General features: G+C 42.6%; 1 protein-coding gene across 1 annotated transcript in view; it reads left to right on the top strand.

Moving 5' to 3' along the window:
- KCNMB2 (potassium calcium-activated channel subfamily M regulatory beta subunit 2) overlaps positions 1 to 21,569 on the top strand; it is a 626,403-nt gene that overhangs the window by 574,500 nt on the left and 30,334 nt on the right. The window contains exon 5 of the mRNA XM_075861645.1: positions 8,204 to 8,399. Coding sequence (XP_075717760.1) covers positions 8,204 to 8,399 — 196 coding nt within the window. The remainder of the gene's footprint in view (positions 1 to 8,203; positions 8,400 to 21,569) is intronic.

Raw genomic sequence — 21,569 nt, forward strand, 5'->3', positions numbered from 1 at the left:
AAAATGAGTAGGTAGCCCTGTCAATTACTGAGACACAGGAGGCATAACAGGACGACAGGCAAGGGTGTTTCGAAGGAAACCGTTGGCAACTGGAACTGATCCACTAAGTCCTGTTGGATGAAGTTTGCTGCGGACCCGGAGTCCAGGTAGGCAGAGACCCTGTGCATCTTCTCACCGGACACTATGGTCACGGGAATGTACAATTTGGAAGAGAGTTTATTATTTAGTCCTTTTCCTTCTAAGGTTGTCTCTCCAACCAATTCTAGGCTCTAGAGTTTTTTAGGCTTTTGGGGATGCAGACGCACAAAGTGGTCTCCGAGGCTGCAATGCAGACAGAGTCCTGAAGTGAGTCTGCTTTGTTTCCTCTGATTGGACAGCTGATGAGGGCAGCAGGGGTTGCTGGAATGTAGGAGCCAGCCTGGGCAATCTCGTGACCCGGTGAATCTCTTGAGACCGTTCCTGGATCTTCATGGGAATCCAGGTGGCTAGAAGGATGAGGTCATCTAGGGTAGAGGGTAGGTCTCGAGCGGCAAGCTCGTCTTTGATATCGGAGGAAAGACCTTGCCAGAATGTAGCCACTAAGGCTTTGTTGTTCCAGATCAACTCTGCCGCCAGGGTACGGAACTGAATGGCATACTCGCTCACGGAGGTATCCCTTTGGTGAAGTGTCAGCAGGGATGTAACCGCTGAAGGGACTCACCCAGTTTCCTCAAATACAGTGTGGAAAGTCCCGTAGGAAACACTGTAGGTCACGGGTCTCCAGTCCCTGACGTTTCCAGATGGGGTTCACCCATGCCAGGGCCTTGTCAGTGAGGAGAGAAACTATGAATGTGATCCTTGCGCCATCAGAAGGAAATGCACTGGCATGTTGGCTGAATTGGATCTGGCACTGGTTCAGAAATCCCTTGCAGGTGCTCGTGTCACCATTGTAACGGGGAGGCAGGGGCAGAGAGAATAGTGAATCTATACTGCCAGGAGGTGTAGTAGGAGGAGCAGCAGGAGCAATAGGAGCAGGTGCCGGGAGGGTTGCAGCTTGCGTATCTATCCGATGCGCAATAATGTTCACCGCTTGGAGGAGTTGGTCCTGTTGCGACCGGAGGTCAAGCATGTCCTCCCGCATGGCATGTGACGTCGTTGTGGTCTTGGGTTGACCAGCGGGGTCCATGGCCTGAGCGTACTGTCACGAACTGTGGGTATGTGGACCCACTAGGCCGCACTGCAGTAGCGGGGTAGCAGCTGGCCAAACAACAATGTACCAAGTATATACAAAGTCCTGCACAAGGGTATCTGTAAGAGTCCAGATAGTGGCAACGGCACAGATGGGACCTTGGCGGCAGGTGATGCAAAATGTGGCAGATGACACCAGACGTGGTGTAAGTCAGCAGGCGTAGTAGACAGCAAAAGATGACTCCAAAACTAGAGATGGCACAAGAACAAATAAAGCACGGGATACAGGGAGCAGGGCACGCGAACACAGGGAACAGGATACAGCTAAGGGACATATGGCAAGTCTAACAGAGGAATACAAACAACGCTCAGGAATTGAGCAAAAGGGCAGGACCCTACTTAAGTCCAGGGTGATCATGGGCTAATCAGTGATGCTTAACATGTGCACGCACTGGCCCTTTTAGGCCAGGCATGAGCGTGTGCTCGCCCCCTACGGGACACAGCAGAGTGGAGTGGAAGTGAGTGCTGGCATCTCCTGGGGAGGAGATGCGGACCAGCGCTCACAAGTCCATGGTAGCGGCCGTCGGGGTGTGAGTAGACCGCTATGACCTAAATCCATCAGTCCCGCTGTATCGTTCGCTAAATCCTGTTCCCGTCAGGTCCGCGGGACTGACTGGTTCATTGAAAGCGGGTCCTGCGTGTCTGACACACAGGAGCCACCTGTAATCTATCACATCTAAAGTATGAACTTAGATGTGATAGATTACAGGTGGATCCTGCATGTCAGAGAAACACAGTACCTGCTTCCAATGAACCCGTCAGTCCCGCGGACATGACGGGAACAGGATTTAGCGAACGATACAGCTGCTGTGTATAGAAAATACAGAGCAGCTGTATCTTAAAAAATTAAAATAATTTTTAATAAAAACTATTTATAAAGTTGCACCAATCACACAGACCTTTTTATTTAAAAAAAAAAATGCCTTTCAAAGGTTTACATCGTTTTTAAGGCTTGCCAGTGGCAAGGCCCCGCTACCCAGATCCCAGGTAACATGCATGTCTGGTGAAAACTTGCATGTTTTTTGGGTTCTGAGAATGAGGTAAAGTGCCACTGGCACCCACAACAAAAGTTAATAAAAAAGTTTTAACCCAGACGAGTTCAAAGTAAATTATCATAGAGGTACACTGAGTCTCTATGGCTTTGTACTATGAAGCCGTAGGCACTCCATGTGCCACCATGTGGTGCCCCTTTAGCAATGCTTTTAGAGGACAATACCTCTGTTACAGTATATGGCATCTGATTAAGCATGCCACAAGTAGGTCTTCATATGAAATCAAAGGCAAACAGTAAGGCACCATAGAAGTCTATAGGCTCCATATTATGGATCTGGACTCAGAGGGGGTACGGCACCATAGTACGGTCATGTGCAGGAGCCCTTATGCTACACAACTTCTTAGGGCATGCTGTGCTTTTTTTAATCACATTTAGGCCTCATGCACACAAACGTATTTTTGTCCTCCCGTAAATACTGGCGTAAATACGGGTCCTTGGTCACACGTATTCGACCCGTATTGCACCAGTATTTACGGACCCGTGCCCGTAAATACGGGTCCGGTGTCACCAGTATTCCACCCATATTTACGGGCAAGTTTTCGCTGCAAAATTGCACTGCAGTAATCGGCAGCCCTTTTCTCTATCAGTGCAGGATAGAGAGAAGGGACAGCCCTTTTCGTAGTAAAAGTAAAAGAAATTCATACTTACCCGGCCATTGCCTTGGTGACGCGTCCCTCTCTTGACATCCAGTCCGACCTCCCTGGATGACGCGGCAGTCCATGTGACTGCTGCAGCCTGTGATTGGCCTGTGATTGGCTGCAGCGGTCACATGGACTGAAACGTCATCCCGGGAGGCCGGACTGGAGGAAGAAGCAGGGAGTTCTGGGTAAGTAAGAACTTCTATTTTTTTTACAGGTTAATCTATATTGTGATCAGTAGTCACTGTTCAGGATGCTGAAAGAGCTACTGCCGATCGTTTAACTCTTTCAGCACCCTAGACAGTGACTATCCCCTGACGTCGCCTAGCAACGCTCCCGTAATTACGGGTGCACACACGTAGTCACCCGTAATTACGGGAGCCCCATAGACTTCTATGGGCCTGCCCGTGCCGTTATTATGGCCTGAAATAGGACATGCTCTATATTTTTAACGGCACGGGCACCTTCCCGTAAGCATACAGGGAGGTACCCGTGGCCAATAGAAGTCTATGGGCCCGTAATTACGGCCCGTAATTACGGGTGTTTTTACGTTCGTGTTCATGGGGCATTAGCCTGTTGTTACTTTGCTTTCGTGAATGCACATCTGACTATTTTATACATGAATGTCCACTTAACTGCATACATGATGCATACCAGAAAAGTTTGCCATTCAGTAGTCTAGAGAAGCAAGATGAGAGTTTTGGGCCTTTATGTAAGATGTATCCATACAACACTGTATTTTCTTCTAGAAATAATGCTTCTAGGGAGAAATCCATAATACAGCATCTGATGGAACATGGAACTATTTTTGTTTTCTCAAAGATTCTTATTGAAAAATAATCTGTATGCCTCCATGTAAGATAAGCACATGGTGATACAGTATAACCCATCAATTTTGAGAGCCATATTATGGGTCTTTATAACCCGCACCTATATTAAAAAAAATGGGATCTGCTTAATGGGAGTTACAGAAAGAGTCGAGCAAGCGCTACTCGACTGTTTCTGTATCTCTCATACAACAGAATAGCGAGAGCATGCGTGTCCCCCTTTGCACTAGACCCAGCCTGGCAAGTTGGGGGCCGGGTGACCCCCGTTCTTGATATAGGTGCTGTTTCCAGAGCTGGGACCCACATCTTTTAGACATTTATGGACTATCCTGTGGCTATGCAAAAAATGTCTTAGTTGGGAATACCCCTTTAATGAATGTGATTCATTGGCACAATAAATTTGGGTCCATGAACAGTTAAGTGACTGACCGTCCTATTCAGCAGATATCTAATTTTGCTGTTGTCTTGCAGTTGAAAAAGGACTTGACTAATAGCCGTTATCTAGCAATCAGCCATGTAAATTGAAGTAATTACTAATGCCAGACACCAGGCAGGCATACTTTTGTTTGATTAATTTCACCAAGAAACTTTAATGCTGTATAAAGTTGTTTCAATAACAGCATAATATTCATTATGATTTGAGCTCTTTTATTCAGGGCTTGTTCTGAGTCTCACTTCAATCCTATTTGTACTGCATTTAAGAAGATTAATCATTTTTGACAAAGATTTCAGGTGCAAATATGACCACTTTATTAGGTTTCATCGTTGGTAACATTGAAGCAATTTGATTAAACCTCTGCCATTTAACCAGTATTGATAGAATCAAAATAGACACGCTTACATACCATGTCAGGACCATCTATGTGCCGCGGTGCAGACCTTGTGGGCTTCCTCTCCGGGCCTGGTCGCGTAGCACCCCCTGCGACTGCAATCCTTACGCCGCTGTTCCTCAACACCTATTTAGCAGTGTTAACAGTTATCTTTTGACAGATTCCTTTTAAAGGGAATGTGTCGCTAGAAATTATTATTATTTTTTTTAGTTAAACAGTTAGGGTATGTTCACACGAGGGCGTCCGTTACGGCTGAAATTACGGGGATGTTTCAGCCTGAAAACATCCCCGTAATTTCAGCCGTACCGGCATGTGCAGGCGCTTGAACGCCGCGTCCATTACGGGCGTAATTAGCGCTGCTATTCATTGGAGTCAATGAATAACGGCTCCAATTACGGCCAAAGAAGTGACAGGTCACTTCTTTGACGCGGGCGTCTATTTACGCGCCGTCATTTGACAGCGGCGCGTAAATATACGCCTCGTGTGAACAGACAAACGTCTGCCCATTGCTTTCAATGGGCAGATGTTTGTCAGCGCTATTGAGGCGCTATTTTCAGACGTAATTCGGGGCAAAAACGCCCGAATTACGTCCGTAAATAGGCCGTGTGAACATACCCTCAGTATATAAATGATTAAACATTGTTATAATTTTTTTAATTTTTTCACGAGTCAGGAAATATTATAAATTAGATTCTAATTTATAACATTTCCCAGTGCTGGTCACTAGATGGATCAATTCACAAAATTGCAGCATTGGCATGTGGTAAAGCAACCACATTGCTTTATGCTGCAAAATTTGAGAAGACACACTCGCTCTAGTGAGCTCACAGAATCCCCCCTCCCTTATCCTGGCTAGTGCCAGGAGAAAGGAGCGGATTGAACGTTCAAACCTCCTACACTGTGTGCCGCCATTTTTTGAGCGAACACACAGTGTAGTAGGTTTACATACAGTAGTAATCACACACTAAAACACGTACATACACAGAAATAACTTACCTGCTCCTGCCGCCGCCGCTCCCTCCGGTCCGTCCGCTCCGTCTGCTCCCTCCGCTCCAAGTGCTTGCATTAGAACACAAGTCCGAAAGCTGCGACCGGAAGTAGTAATCTTACTGTCTGGCCGCGGCTTCCGGTCCACAAGAAAATGGCGCCGGACGTCGCTCGGCCAAAGACCTTCAATTTGGACTGTGTGGGAGCGGCGCATGCACCGTTTCCACACAGACAGCATACAGCATAGTGGATGGAACGGGTCCCGTTCGCATTCTCTATGGGGATGTATGTGCCGTATTCCATGTCTGTATGTGTCGTTAATCGACATATACAGAGATGAAAAAATAAATGGCAGCCCCCATAGACAAGAAAAAGTTCAAAAATAAAAAAAAGTAAAACACAAACACACAAATAAATAAAACATTTTTTAATAAAACACTAAAAGCAAATTGATATAAAAAATATTTTTTTCGCGACACGCTTCCTTTAAGGGTCGACAGCCAGTCAGCATATTTACTTGCAGATAGGGCATTTTGTCAGACTTCTCACAGTCCCACGTAAAATGTGCCTGGAAGGTTTAGGCCCAGTGCACACTTTGCAAATTGATACTATTTTGTTCGTGCAGTTTTTTTTAGTCAAAACTAGTAATGGATCAAAAAGGAAAGCAGCCGTATATTGCTTTCACTAAGACCACTTTCACACGGCAGTACAAAGTATTTTGGTCAATATTTTGCATTAGTATTTGAAAGCCAAAAACAGACATGGAAAATATACAATAAAAAGGTATAATGGAAGTATTTGTACCTCGTCCATCTTTTGTACCTCTTTCGAGTTTTGGCTTACAAATACTGATGCAAACTACTGACCAAAATTCGACCATGTGAAAGTGGACTAATATTTATCCTTTATTTCTGCATTTTGAAAAAAATAGGCATGAAAAAACTGCATTAAAGATGCAAATTGTGAACTTGTTCAAAAATCATTGCAAGAATAGAAGAATCCCTGTATTAATGCTGTTCAAAGACAAATTGCTATTTAATGTGGGTATAACTTTATGTCTATACGCCTACTATTAGTTTAAGGGCACATTCACATGTGGCGGAATTGCTGTTGAATTCCGCTGCGGACAGTCTGCAGTGGAATTCTGCTACAGACATTTTTTACATTTGTTTCTATACATTTTTAGGAAAGTTAGTTCAGACATTGCAGAAAATAACTGTGTGGAAATTAGGCTGTGGTGCAGATGTTTCCCTCTGCAGCATTCTCTTTCCATTGCGGAGAAGAAGCGGAATTTCAATGCAGATTTCAGCCTTTGCAATGCAAAAACTGAAATCTGTGGCAAGTCCGCTGTGATATCTGCAACGTCTGAATTACCTGTCACATATGCAAATGTTGGTGCAGATTTGTTGCGTATTTGCCACAAATCTGCACCTACATTTGCAGCGGAAAAAATCCGCCACGTCTGAACGTGCCCTAATATTACCTTATGGCTGGAGTCACACATACAGTTTTTGGAACAGTTTTTTTTAGCCAAAGCCAGGAGTGGAACCAAAAGGAAGCGGAAGTATAGAGCAATTATGTACAGTATATAATTTCTTCCTGTTGGATCCCTTTCTGGCTTTAACTCAAAAAGCTGCATCAAAAACTGCATGTGTAATTCCAGTCTATATATCTTCCAATATGTCCCATTTGACAAGCTATTTAATCATTTATAAATCATTTTGTTTTACTTTATGTTCAACCCCAATTATTAACCACTAAAAAAAAAAGCTGAGAAAAACTGGTCCTAGTCTTTTTCATCCTATTCCATTTTAGGTTTTCCTATCTGAAGTAACAAAAACATCAAATGCAGATATAATATCCTAGACATCTAACAGGTCCACTTCCGCAATAATATTTTTGTATAATCTGATTTGATTCAATTTTTCACAATGTAAAATAAAATAAAAATAAAACGATAAAACAATACACTAGCCACAAAAGAGCACACAAATGCGTCAGATAATAGTCTGAATAACATACATAAAAAATAGCACAATGGGGCAGATTTAGTACTGTGTCTGGGTCTAGAAAGTGTTTGGTGTATTTTTGATGTGTGCACCTCACTAGATAATTTTTAAAAAGTGCTCCAAAAAAGGGGCACCGCTTAGCTGGGAATCGGTGCGTGGCTTAAAATGCGCCAATATGCGCAAAAAAAAATGGACACAGAATTCTGGCACAAAACAAGATAAGTCAGAATTGGCAAGACACACCAACATTTTTATGCACCACTATAATAATTTTGGCGTGTTTTGTGCCTGCCTGGTCTAAGTTTACGCTGTCTATTAGATAGTAAATGTGGGTCATTATGTATCAAGCAATGACTTCATTACACGGACGAAGACATCCATTTCAAAATACAAATGATAACAGTGTACCGATAAAACATTACATACTCCTGTTGGAGAGGGGAAGAAGCAAAATACCCAAAAAAAAATCAGCAATAATATTTCATATTGATGAAATCCCGAGTTGTCATTATCTCTGTTTAGGTCTTTCATTCATGTGGGAACTGGTACTATAATGTAAAATGGGGATCGTAGTTATCTGCATGACATCAGGGCTATGATTTTTATATGTTTTATTTTATATCTCCCTTAGTGTATGGACAGAAGAGGCTCAGTGCACATTACTGAATGCTTCTATAACAGAAACGTTCAACTGTTCTTTTAGTTGTGGCCCAGACTGCTGGAAAATCTCTCAGTATCCCTGTCTGCAGGTCTATGTAAACCTGACATCTTCAGGACAGAAAGTTCTTCTCTACCACAATGAAGAGACATTGAAAGTAAATACTGAGGTAAGAACTTCATGAAGGCCAGACATCACTATACTGCTCTTCATTGAGACCTTGCTCCTTCTTTATTCTCTGCGTTATTTCCTTACTTTATTATGCTTTGAAGTCATGGCATCTCTACTGTCCTATGTACACACATTTCCTTGTTGATATGGAGGTTAGGTATTCATTTTCAGTTGTTCGGAATCCTTTGAACCTGGTCGGAGGTTTCCTTAGAAGACTTCTACAGTAAGGATGGGAAACTGATGTCAGGCCGCTCAAGGATGCTCAGCATGGGGGCAGGCAAATTAGTAAACAGATTTCATCCAGTATATAGCATTATAGAACGCGTTACACTCACCTACGCCAAGCTTCTTCCTGGCGGCAATGTGAATGGGGTGGAAAACATTTTCACGAGTTCCCTCATGGTAATAAGGTTAGGAATTACTGCTCTAAGATACAGAACATTCTGCCATATTTCTAATTAAATCAGCCCGTTACTTCAAGTCTAAAATAGAACAATAAATATATGAATTGTTCCACTGGCTGATAAGATATTTTCTTGTCTTCACTATTGTTAAAAGCAGTTGAGGTGTTTCCAAGAATACTAGCGCTCCCTCTTGTACGTCAACTTTATGGTCAGAAACTGTAACATCTTACATAATTAAAATATATCTTCATTACCATTTTGTTGCTTTCACCTATTTTTGATTGGTTTTATTATGTGCAGATCACTTATGAAAAAATGTCAGCAATAGCACGCAACTTATTTCGAAAAATAGAAAAAGAACTGTATTAAACTGTATGATAATGAAATTCGGAAAAATCACCCCGGACGAAGGCATCGCCAAAACACGTGTCGTGGTGGCATCACCCTGTGGAGGAACTTTATCATGGGTAGCTCCATGTTCCATTTTCATGCTTTACTATGTGTACTACTTTATTGTATATTTGATCTTATACACGTCGTTATTATTTTTTTCCTCCACAGGCTGACGCCGTTTGTCATCATTGTATGACTCATTCTTTTATCCTTGTATTTCATTATCATGTTAAATAAAGTTTTCTATTTTTCTAAATAAGTTGTGTGCTATTGCTGACATTTTTGCATAAGTGATCAACATGTTTTAGTCAGTGCACTGTTTACTTGGTGACACATGACGCCTTAGTCCTGATAGTAGGTGTGCTCGCTATTCTTACATTTGCAAGGCGTCTTCCTGCTTCTATACAATTTGGCTGTGTTTTATAATGCACAGTATAGAAAAAATCTACTGTCGCTACCTAGAAACCAGCACAAAGCTTCTGTTTATGGCTTTGTTTAGTGCTTCGAATAAATATTTTTGGGACTAGGCTGTGTCTCTGATTGGCTCCATAAAGCCGGCCCGACAGCTTTAAACTCACCCATCGATCAGCTGCTATTTTTAAGGCATAGAATACATTGACAGGCAAGGTCCGATCGAGTGAGAGATGCTATTTATTAGCAGATCTTTACTTGGGCTAACAGAGCAAGTTCGCAAGAGTACTTGGTATTCTTATCATATTATGTTTTAGGCCCCATGCATACGAACGTGCTTTTGCGGTCGCAATTCCCCCGAAAATCCATGGGAGAATTGGGGCCCCATTCATTCCTATGGGCCCATGCACACGACCGTGGTTTCCACGGTCCGTGCATGGCCCAGGAGCCTGGACCACAGAAAGAACGGACATGTCTTATGACGGCCGTGTTCTGCGATCCAGGCTCATAGGAAATAATGCACACAGCCAGATGTCACTCCGCGGCCGGCTGACCCGAAAACCACGGCCGTGCACATGGCTACAGTCGTGTGCATGAGGTCTTAGACTATTTTGGTGTTATTATGTCAATGAGCATCACGTCTTTATGTGTTATTGAGACAAACTTTCCTGTGTATTTACACAAGACATAGAATAAAAATAAAGCCATAATAAGGTCTGTTAAGAGCTAGCCCACTTGATGACAGGTTTAGATTTACGCAAAAACTTTCCCAATTATGACTATTATTAAAACTATGCCTCTTTGGAGAACACACCTACTTTTCTCGTCTCTTTTCAATTTTGGCGAGGGATGGGAAAATGTGCAATTTTTAATGTCAAATTGTCACACTTCATGAATTGCAAGTTTTTTTGGCGCAGTTTACGTCAAAGACTGGTGGAAAAACTGCATAGTGAATGTGGGCCATTAACTACAGACGTCAGTGACTCAGGTAATTTTTGTACTTTAGGGATTTATGTTTTTAAGACATTTTTGTGAGCAATGGTTGAATCATCATAAATGGATGCTTACCTAATCTGCAGGCAATGCAATTTACATATCTATATGTTTTAAGAAATACAAAAATAAATTTGCATAAGATTCATTTTTTGTTGTTATAATAAATAACTATAGCTTGCATTATATCTAAGCAATATAAACTACAGTATATTTGTTATTTGCTGAAGAATAAATGAAACTAATGCATTATAAAATCAGATTAACATCATTATCAATAAATTTCCAGAGTAGCTTTTGTGTTGTCCATTAATAATATTACATTTTCAATATTTATGATATCTAGACGACAAAACCAATGTACCCAAACAGAGCATAGAGAACAAGTAACTATTACAACAACCCAAAAAAGTATTAAATTCTATAGCCCTAAGCCTTGTTACCATCAAAATACCAAATAAAGTAATTTAAGGAAATATGTACGTACTGAACAGCAGTTTTCCTTCACTGCACCTTTATTAATGTGAGTTGTCCTCTGGCAATTAATATCAAGTGAACTGGCTTTATAGCAGTTTCTATGTCTGTGCCTGAAAATAAATCTAGCACCCATATATTGTTAAAGAGGCTCTGTCACCAGATTTTGCAACCCCTATCTCCTATTGCAGCAGATCTGCGCTGCAATGTAGATAAGAGTAACGTTTTTGTTTTCTTTTAAACGAGCATTTTTGGCCAAGTTATGACCATTTTCAAAACAACAGTAACATCTTTGTACATTCTTTCATACAGAAGACACACTTTTGTATAAATTAGCACTATCCATGGTCCTGAAAGTCAAGTTTTCTTAAAGAGGCTCTGTCACCAGATTTTGCAACCCCTATCTCCTATTGCAGCAGTCATAACTTGGCCAAAAATGCTCGTTTTAAAAAAAAACAAAAAACGTTACTCTTATCTACATTGCAGCGCCGATCTGCTGCAATAGGAGATAGGGGTTGCAAAATCTGGTGACAGAGCCTCTTTAAGAAAACTTGACTTTCAGGACCATGGATAGTGCTAATTTATACAAAAGTGTGTCTTCTGTATGAAAGAATGTACAAAGATGTTACTGTTGTTTTGAATTTGTTTGTTTGCTTTTTGTTTTATTCATTTACTGAACTATTGAAATTACAGTATCTTGTTAATTGCATGTCTCAGTTTCTGTAAGTGTTACTAAAAGAATAAATGTTATAAAATATTGGTATAATCATTTGTGTGTATTAACAGGTTAATATAATTTATCATAGATCTTTGCTTTCAGTCAGTGAATGTAAACATTGTTATTTGCATCCAGACCAGAGGAATAAGTTATCATGGGACCACATGCCAAATTTTGCACTGGGACCCTGCTTAACACATTTAAAGACCTGGATAAATAGTACATATAGCACCCAGGTAAATAGTGTCTGTCACGGGCACAGGGTATGTTGACCCACTAGGCCGCTCCGCCATAGCGGGGAGGCAGCTGACCAGGTCACAGTCTAAGCAGAAGTAAATGGTAGACAGTATGCTTGGGTACCTGAAATAGTCCGGGCGGTGGTTGTGGCTTCAGCACGGATGGAGGCAGGTGCGGCAAGTGGCGCCAGACGTGGCGGGCAGTATCCGATGACACTTGACGTGGCAGATGGCACTTGACGTGGCAGATGGCACTTGACGTGGCAGAAGACACTTGACGTGGCAGATGGCACTTGACGTGACAGATGGCACTTGACGTGGCAGATGGCACTTGACGTGGTAGAAGACACTTGAACGTGGGTAGGCACAGGAACAATACGGAATACAGGAACGGTAACAGGGCACGGGTAACAGCTGGAACGGGAGACACTAAGGAACCATTTGCGAGACAGACTGGGAAAGACTAACAACGCTCAGGCAAGGATTAGAAGGCCAGGGGCCTTCTTATAGACCAGGAAATCGTGGCAGTTGATGGTGATGACGATTTCCTAATTGCGCGCGCTGGCCCTTTAAGGCCAAGCCCAAGCGTGCGCGCGCACCCTACGGGATCCAGCCGAACGGAGCAGAAGTGAGCGCTGGCATCTCCTAGGAGGGAGACGGAGGCCAGCGCTCACAGATCCATGGCTGCGGGCGTCGGGAGGTGAATAAACCCGACGGCCCGCGGCCATGGGCGCTACAGTTTCATACATATAGTGCTCTGATAATGTCATCCAGATAGAATGTGCATAATGTGTCCACATAAATAGTGCATGCATGGTTTACTTGTTTACTCACATCCTCCTTTTGACATATGTCTTATAAAAGGGGTATTCCCACCTCCAACATTTATGGCATATCCACAGGATATGTCATAAATATCTGATAGATGTGGGTCCCTCTGGGATCTACACATATCTCTAGAATTGGACCCCTTGTCCCCTGTTCTATTTTCTGCCGCTGTCACTGGGCTTCGGCCAGTGTATGGTAAAGTTGCCGGGTTTTCCAGAAACAACCTAGCGCGTTCTGCTGAACTGTTTCCAGATCTACCACAGAAGTTAATGGAAGTTACAGAAACAGCGTAGCACAGCAAGCTACACTGTTTTCTGGAACTCAGGAGCTACGAGTATTCCATAAATGTCCGACATGTAAATATCTCTTTAAAAAAGAGAGCTCTCATAGACTTAACAACCCAAGCACCTTTGTCAGCCGGATAGAGTTTGTAACCTTTTGATGTAACAAGAATTAAAGAAAAAAAATAGTGGGGAACTAAAACACAGAAGGGGGGATTTACTAAGCTAAATGTGTCATAATTCTGGCCAAATTTGTGCCAAAATCTGGTGTACATGCCCTGCGCCAGATTTAAGATGTGTTTTTTAGACACTTTTTGTGCCCCACTAGACGGTTTTAAAAAGGGTCTAGAAAAGGGGGGCATGACTTATAAAAATCTTAAAATGCACCAATTTGGCGCAAAATGTTGGTATGCAGTAAGCCAACCAAGAGGTGGTGTAAGGAAAAGGCAAATCTATCATATAGTGTGCACCATTGTGATGAATTTGGTGCATCTGCTGCCTGCCTGGACTAGTTTTAAAAATGTAATACAGTACTAATAAATCTCCCCCAAAGTGTAGTAGAGATATGGAGAATAATTAAGCTTTATGTGCATGAAACCAGAAAAACCCTTTAAAGGAAATACTAGATATTAGTAATCTCTTTGAAGCACAAATACTATCTTAATAATCCCAATGTTCAAGAATATTATGGATTTTGCAAAAAATGAACATGAAATAAAGCATCTGATTTTTTTTATTTTACAATACTTATTTTGAAACAATGTTACAACATATAAATATAAAATTGCTTAAACATTGCTGATCATAATTGAAGATAGTTAAGCTTTAAAAATTCACCGACATTTTGAGATATTATACACACTTTCTCCTGCCAGTTGTCAAAGCAAATACGTGTTTTGCATTCCAGAATCTAATCGTTGTTCCATATTAGGGAATAAATGCTATACAAATAATTATGATGTTCTAAACATGTTGAATCATGGATATAGTGGGATAAGAGTTCCCAATTAACCTCGCTCTGTCCAAAGCTGGATAAGTTTTTAATTATTTACTCAAGTTCTTACAGAGGAGATTGACTAAGTCAAGAGAGTTATTGCAGTCCCGGCCCTTTAAATTATTTAATTGGGAAGCAATGTAGTAATGTCTGTGATTTTATGGGTGAGGAGAAGTTGGCAGCACTAGCAGATTTTTATAGTAACAAGTGTCTGATGTGAAGCAGTTGAAATCAGGGGTTCCTTAAACTAGTAGTGAGGAATGGGAAAAAGTGGTACTCACCCATGTAGTAGTAGCTTTTCTTTATTGTGGCATTAAAAAGATAAAAATATGCTTAAGGGAGGACAAAGCAGACAGCATGGCAGGTTACAGAGTGTTCTGCACTAGAATAGCCCTTCTTCTGACCTGAGAACCAGTGCTGGCGGCATTCTTTTAAACTTCCGTCAGCTGTAATCAGCTTGGTAACGTATATAACAACAGGGAACAACCTACCTACACACCCCTAAGCATAGCCCAATCCGGAGCGTGACAAGGCAGGGTGCCAATGCCCTAGACAGTCAGAAAGGCTCTTGTTTCAGCAGCAAAAAGTAAAAAGTGCACCACTTTTGTTTGTGATGCGCTTGGCTTTATCCTTACTCTTGGCGCCTTCAAGTTTAACAATATATTGTACATTCAAAATAATGGTACCGCTATGGGTACCCCAGTAGCGTTGCAAATATTTTTTGGGGTGTTTAGGTGTTTTTGAAGATAAATACATAATCACTCATCTAAATCCCTTCTTCAAAAATTGTAAACTATTTTTAAGATTTGTATATGACATCTTCATGGTCTGGTCTGGAACAGAAACACAATTTAGTTGTTTTGAAATTTTTAATACAACCAAGTTTGTATGGGTAGGGGTGTAAACTATCATAAGCGTATTTTTATTTTTTGTATGCCACAATAAAGAAAAGCTACTACTACATGGGTGAGTGCCTATTTTTCACATTCCACACTACTATACATTTCTGTGACTTTTCCAAATGCAGGTCTTTTGTTTTTCCAAATAATATCTCGAAAGATCTTCTCGGCACTGCTATGAATCGACTCGTTAATAAATACTGGGGAAATATATATATATATATATATATATATATACATACATATATATGTATATATATTTACAATAATTTCAGAAGAGCCATTTTTAATCAGGGCTATATGTCCAGCTGTATCAATAATTATCTTGGACCAAGTTTATCTCAGAATTTTTGGTTTCGATTTCCAATGTATAGTCCTGACTATGTGTGCCAAAATTAATGTCTAGAATTAGTATTGTATTTTCTGAAAGTGATCTGGTACCAAATTCATTATCCATTATTGAAACTGAGAAGTCCAAGGGAAGTGTTGTTCTAGAAGGCCAAGTCTATATGGGTAAATGATTTATATGTTTCAAGAAAATTGTTATGATTGAGGGTTCCATTTCCTCCAGATGTCTGTCTAATTAAGCTTCTGCATACATTTTCAAAAAGTTGAGGGCTTAGATTCTAATAATGAAGTCCCTTTAAATCTATCCAATCCTGTGTCCATGATATTATTAAAATCCCCAATCACAGTGAATGAGCTTAAAGAGGCTCTGTCACCAGATTTTGCAACCCCTATCTGCTATTGCTGCAGATAGGCGCTGCAATGTAGATTACAGTAACGTTTTTATTTTTAAAAAACGAGCATTTTTGGCCAAGTTATGACCATTTTTGTAATTATGCAAATGAGGCTTGCAAAAGTCCAAGTGGGTGTGTTTAAAAGTACAAGTCCAAGTGGGTGTGTATTATGTGCGTACATCGGGGCGTTTTTAATACTTTCACTAGCTGGGCGCTCTGATGAGAAGTAACATCCTCTTCTCTTCAGAACGCCCAGCTTGTGACAGTGCAGATCTGTGACGTCACTCACAGGTCCTGCATCGTGACGGCCACATCGGCAGCAGAGGCTACAGTTGATTCTGCAGCAGCATCAGCGTTTGCAGGTAAGTAGCTACATCGACTTACCTGCAAACGCTGATGCTGCTGCAGAATCAACTGTAGCCTCTGGTGCCGATGTGGCCGTCACGATGCAGGACCTGTGAGTGACGTCACAGATCTGCACTGTCACAAGCTGGGCGTTGTGAAGAGAAGAGGATGTTACTTCTCATCAGAGCGCCCAGCTAGTGAAAGTATTAAAAACGCCCCGATGTACGCACATAATACACACCCACTTGGACTTGTACTTTTAAACACACCCACTTGGACTTTTGCAAGCCTCATTTGCATAACTACAAAAATGGTCATAACTTGGCCAAAAATGCTCGTTTTTTTAAAATAAAAACGTTACTGTAATCTACATTGCAGCGCCTATCTGCTGCAATAGCAGATAGGGGTTGCAAAATCTGGTGACAGAGCCTCTTTAACTGTTTATTCTGTGTAAATTTCAAAAACTCCCATATCAGCTCATAGTTAAATGGTGCGGGAATATAAGCTGAAGCGAGTAATTACTAGTTTTAATACTTCCATATAAAAAAGAATCTGATTGCCTCTTACAATTTTTAGAACCTTTTCTTTTTCACAATAACTAGAGACTGTGTGCTACTGAACACTAAGGGAGATGTCAAATGTATACATGTATCTATGTATTAAAAAGCATAGCGGTTAGAGCTTTATTAATATGATCTAAATTCTAGGGCACCCCCTTGCTGGATTATTCCCACAAATACAGGTTCAGCTGAGTTCACACTGTGTCAATTATTTACATTCAGTGGGACCATTTTAAATGGTCTTGCCGAACGTATAGTCAGACATATGTGACTGTATACCTATGCAGTTGCTTATATCTGTCATTGAATGGCATATAGAAAAAAAGTATACTGTTATATTTAAAAGCGTAGTCCTCTACGCTTTACAGTTGGAGCTGCAGGATCCTGAAGTATCCTGGCCAAACTTATTCCAAAGGGACATCCTTTTGCTATGATGGGTCAATGGTATTCAGTCTTGAAACTTCATTATAGATCTTATTTTGTAAAACCATTTCTGTTTAAAAACATAGACAACTACATTACTGGAATTAAAATTGCTTCAGGTCATAATGTTTCTCCACCTACATTGATAAAATTGTGTTTGAAGAAAGTAAAAAACTACTAGTGCTACAAGTACCTGCAATATACCAACTATGACTTTTCTACTGAAATAACAATTGTAGCAATGTAATATTGGCACGTGGATTTCTAGGTTGATTATTACTCTGTATAATTTATTTATATGTAAAGTGTAACCTTCTGTTTGCTACAACATGGGCTTAGCTAATGTGCATTGTGGTTGTGTTGTACTGTATTATTAACTCATGCTTCCAACACCGCATTACACTATGCTATAATTCAATATGTCTTGTTTTCAATGGTGACCACCAACATTCAGCCTTCTTGTGATGTAAACCTTTAATTCTCAATGTGGCTGTCTGTTTTCTCCCTGCCTTCACAATGCATTGTTAAAATCTAGAAGCATGCAGCTGTGCTCAGTGAATCCTGACGGCACTGACAACTCTGAAGAGAAAACAGCATTTTTTAAAAATCCGTAGGGCCAATGAACTCTACAGAAACTACAAGTGGAGCAGTGATCTGTGAAAGCAGTCTGCTGTTTACTGAACACTAAATCTCATCTACAATTTCCTTTCATTATCTGCCAAAATAGTTGACTTCTTTAATGCATCCAAACAGGCAGAGATAATTGATGCCAAGTATCATTCTGTTGGCAATACCTAATATTTAGATAGACAAACTATAAATAAAAAGGATATATTCATTGGATTCCACAAAGATTTCTGATCTTAAGAGTACCTACCAGAAGTAATATGTACAAGGCCATTTATTGTGCATGAAAAATCTGAAAACTTTTATTAATAATTGTGTTATCAGCGCTAGTTATACGCCTGATGGCTGCTGCTCCTCTGCTCCTATGTTCTCAGGACAAGACTTACTGTTCTGTTCAGACTTGTCATGGAGACATTGTGTGGATCCAAATCGTCACCAACATCAATGTACTATACATATCCTCCCTGGTTTTAATATGGCACCTATGTGTATATGAAATTGGCATGGATGGTGATTTAAATAAAATATGCATAACCCAAACCCAAAGCCAGAGCACAAAGTAGATAGTATCGTAATGAGTATACAGTAACAAGGAGCTACAGAGTTTAGACCTGTAACTTTATACACTGACATAATTGCAAAGAAAAAAATTTCCCTTTGAATTAAATTTTTTCATGCACACTAAAAGGTAGTTGTAAAATGTTCCGGCTTAGACCTTATTCACACGACAGGGTTTCCCGGCCGTGTGACGGCCGTTCATAAAACAGCCGTCACATGGCCGCAGTAGGAACAATAGATCCCTAATGGGGCTATTCACACGACCGATTTTTTGACGGCCCGAGAAACCCGGCCGTCAAAAAATGGGACATGCCCTATTTTCGGCCGTTCTCCTGGCCGCCCAGCTCCCATAGCAGTCTATGGGGCCGGGTAATATACGGCCATCCCTGGAATGTGTCCGAGTGACGGCCGTGTCTTCCGCCGCTCGCTCTCTCTCCATCTCCTCCTCACAGTTCGAAGTGCATGTGAGGAGGAGGCGGAGGGTACTTTTTTTGCTCCTTGTAGGAGCGGAATCCACAATCCACGGCCACAGCTTCGGCAACGCTGTGGCTGGGGATTGGGGATTCCGCTTCAGAAGTGCCTGACGTCACTTTGTGGACACAGTGACTTCAGGCCCTTCTGAAGAGGAATCCCTGACTCTGTGGCCGGTGTTTCTGCTCCAGGAGAAGTCCCTGACTTCACTGTGTCAATGTATGGACACAGTGACGTCAGGCATTTCTGAAGCAGAATCCCCGACCCTGTGCTTGGTGTTTCTGCTCCAGGAGAAGTCCCTGACTTCACAGTGTCCATATATGGACATTGAAGTCAGGGACTTCTCCTGGAACGGTCGCGCTATCTACAGACATGTAGATGGGGTTGCCATCTATGGGGGGTGCTGTGTATAACTACCTACAGGGGGCTGTGTGGCATTACCAATGCCGGGCTGTGTGGCATTACCTATGGGGGGCTGTGTGGCATTACCTACGGGGTTTTGTGTGGCATTACCTACAGGGGGCTGTGTGGCATTACCTACAGAGGGCTGTGTGGCATTACCTACAGAGGGCTGTGTTGCATTACCTACAGGGGGCTGTGTTCCATTACCTACAGGGGGTTGTGTGGCATTACCTACAGGGGGCTGTGTGCCACTACCTACAGGGGGCTGTGTGCCACTACCTACAGGGGGCTGTGTGGCATTACCTATAGGTGGCTGTGTGGCATTACCTACGGGGGCTGTGTGGCATTACCTATGGGGGGGCTGTGTGGCATTACCTATGGGGGCTGTAAAGGATCTGCCAGACACAGCTTCTGCATCTGCTCCTAGGTCTGTTAGAGTGACTCGATCTGCTACCACTCGGGCTGGTAGGCTGAGGAGTGGGAGAACCTATCACAGCCTGGCCAGACGGTTCTAGCTCCCGCCCTCGGTCTATGTATACCTTCATTTGCTTCTTGTCTTTGCCTGTGATTCTCTTCTGTTTCCTGGCTCTGCTGTTCCAGCTATTACAATAGTCCTCAGCTTAATTTTGACCCTGGCTTTACTGACTACGCTCCTGCTCTGCGCTTGGTACCTCGTGCACTCCTGGTTTGACTTGGCTCGTTCACTACGCTTGTTGCTCACAGTGTTGCCGTGGGCAACTGCCCCATTTCCCTTAGCTTCTGTGTACCCTTGTCTGTTTGTCTCTCGTGCATGTATTGAGCGTAGGGACCGTCACCCAGTTGTACGTCGTCGCCTAGGACGGGTCGTGCAAGTAGGCAGGGACTGAGTGGCGGGTAGATTAGGGCTCACCTGTCTGTCTCCTTACCCCATCATTACAGGGGCTGTGTGCCATTACCTACGGGTGTTTGTGTGGCATTACCTACAGGGGGCTGTGTGGCATTACCTACAGGGGGCTGTGTGGCATTACCTACAGGGGGCTGTGTGCCACTAACTACAGGGGGCTGTGTGCCACTAACTACAGGGGGCTGTGTGGCATTACAGGCGGCTGTGTGGCATTACATGGGGCTGTGTGGCATTACAGGGGACTGTGTTGCATTACCTACAGGGGGCTGTGTGGCACTACCTACAGGGGGCTGTGTGGCACTACCTACAGGGGGCTGTGTTGCAATACCTACAGGGGGGCTGTGGCAGTATCTACAGAGGGCAGTGTGTGACATTATTTACAGAGGGAAGTGTGTGGCAAAAAATGTACAAATGAAATTCATCCGATTTTAAAATGGACAGGGAAAAAAACAAATGCAAAACGGGTCAAAATCGTCCGTTAAAAACTGCAACACGGCCCGGAACGGAATCGGAACGGATTCAAAAAGGATGCAAAATGGCCAGGAAAAACGGTCCAAAATGGCCGTTTTTATCGGCCAACACTCGGACCATTTTGTATGATTAGATTTTACATCAACTGAACTTTTACTAAGTCTGTATTAATGATGCACCCGGCCACAGCAGAACTTATGCCTTATTCACACGACAGGGTCCCCCTCGAGCCCGAGTGTCGGCCGATAAAATCGGCCGTTTTTCCCGGCCGGTTTGCATTAGTTTTGCATCTGTTCCGGGCCGGGCATATCTGGACAGTGACATCAGGGGCAACTCCTGAAAGGGAATCCCCATGTGTTCGGGGATTCCGCTTCAGGAGTTTCCCCTGATGTCACTGCCCAGATATGGACAGAGACATCAAGCGCTCTGTCCAGTAGCGGAATCCCCGAACACACGGGGATTCTGCTCCTTCAGGGAGCTAAAGTGGTGCTAGCACATAGCAGAACAGGGAGATACCTCCCTGCTCTGCTATAGTGGCGTTGCTACAATAGTAGCAGCTGCAGCAGCTGCTAGTGGCGCCATCGGCCATGGAAGGTTTCCCGGGCCGTCAAAAAATCGGTCGTGTGAATAGCCCCATTAGGGGTCTATTGTTCCAACTGCAGCCGGGTGACGGATGTTTTATGAACGGCCGTCACCAGGCCGGGAAATCCTGTCGTGTGAATAAGGGCTTACATATGTAGGTTAGGTCTGGCGGATGATAGCTGGCTGTTAATTGTCATGGAGAGAGCCAAGGGTGCTCCACCCTGATACAAGGGTGGTCTAGAAATTCAAGGCTTGCGAGACCACAACTGGCTGCACTGTACTTGCTGCACTGGCTTACACTCGCCTCAGCTGACACACGTGATAAGGCTGCTGCTGGTACCCACCACTGTTCACACGACTCTTGCACACCATGGGGAGGCTCCCGCTCATCAACCGCAACATTGTACAGAACCACAGACTCAGGCCCAACATTAGTACTTGTCTCATCCACATCATCTTTTCTCTTCACTTTCAG

The sequence above is a fragment of the Rhinoderma darwinii genome, chromosome 4, assembly GCF_050947455.1.
Source record: "Rhinoderma darwinii isolate aRhiDar2 chromosome 4, aRhiDar2.hap1, whole genome shotgun sequence".
NCBI lineage: Eukaryota > Metazoa > Chordata > Amphibia > Anura > Rhinodermatidae > Rhinoderma > Rhinoderma darwinii.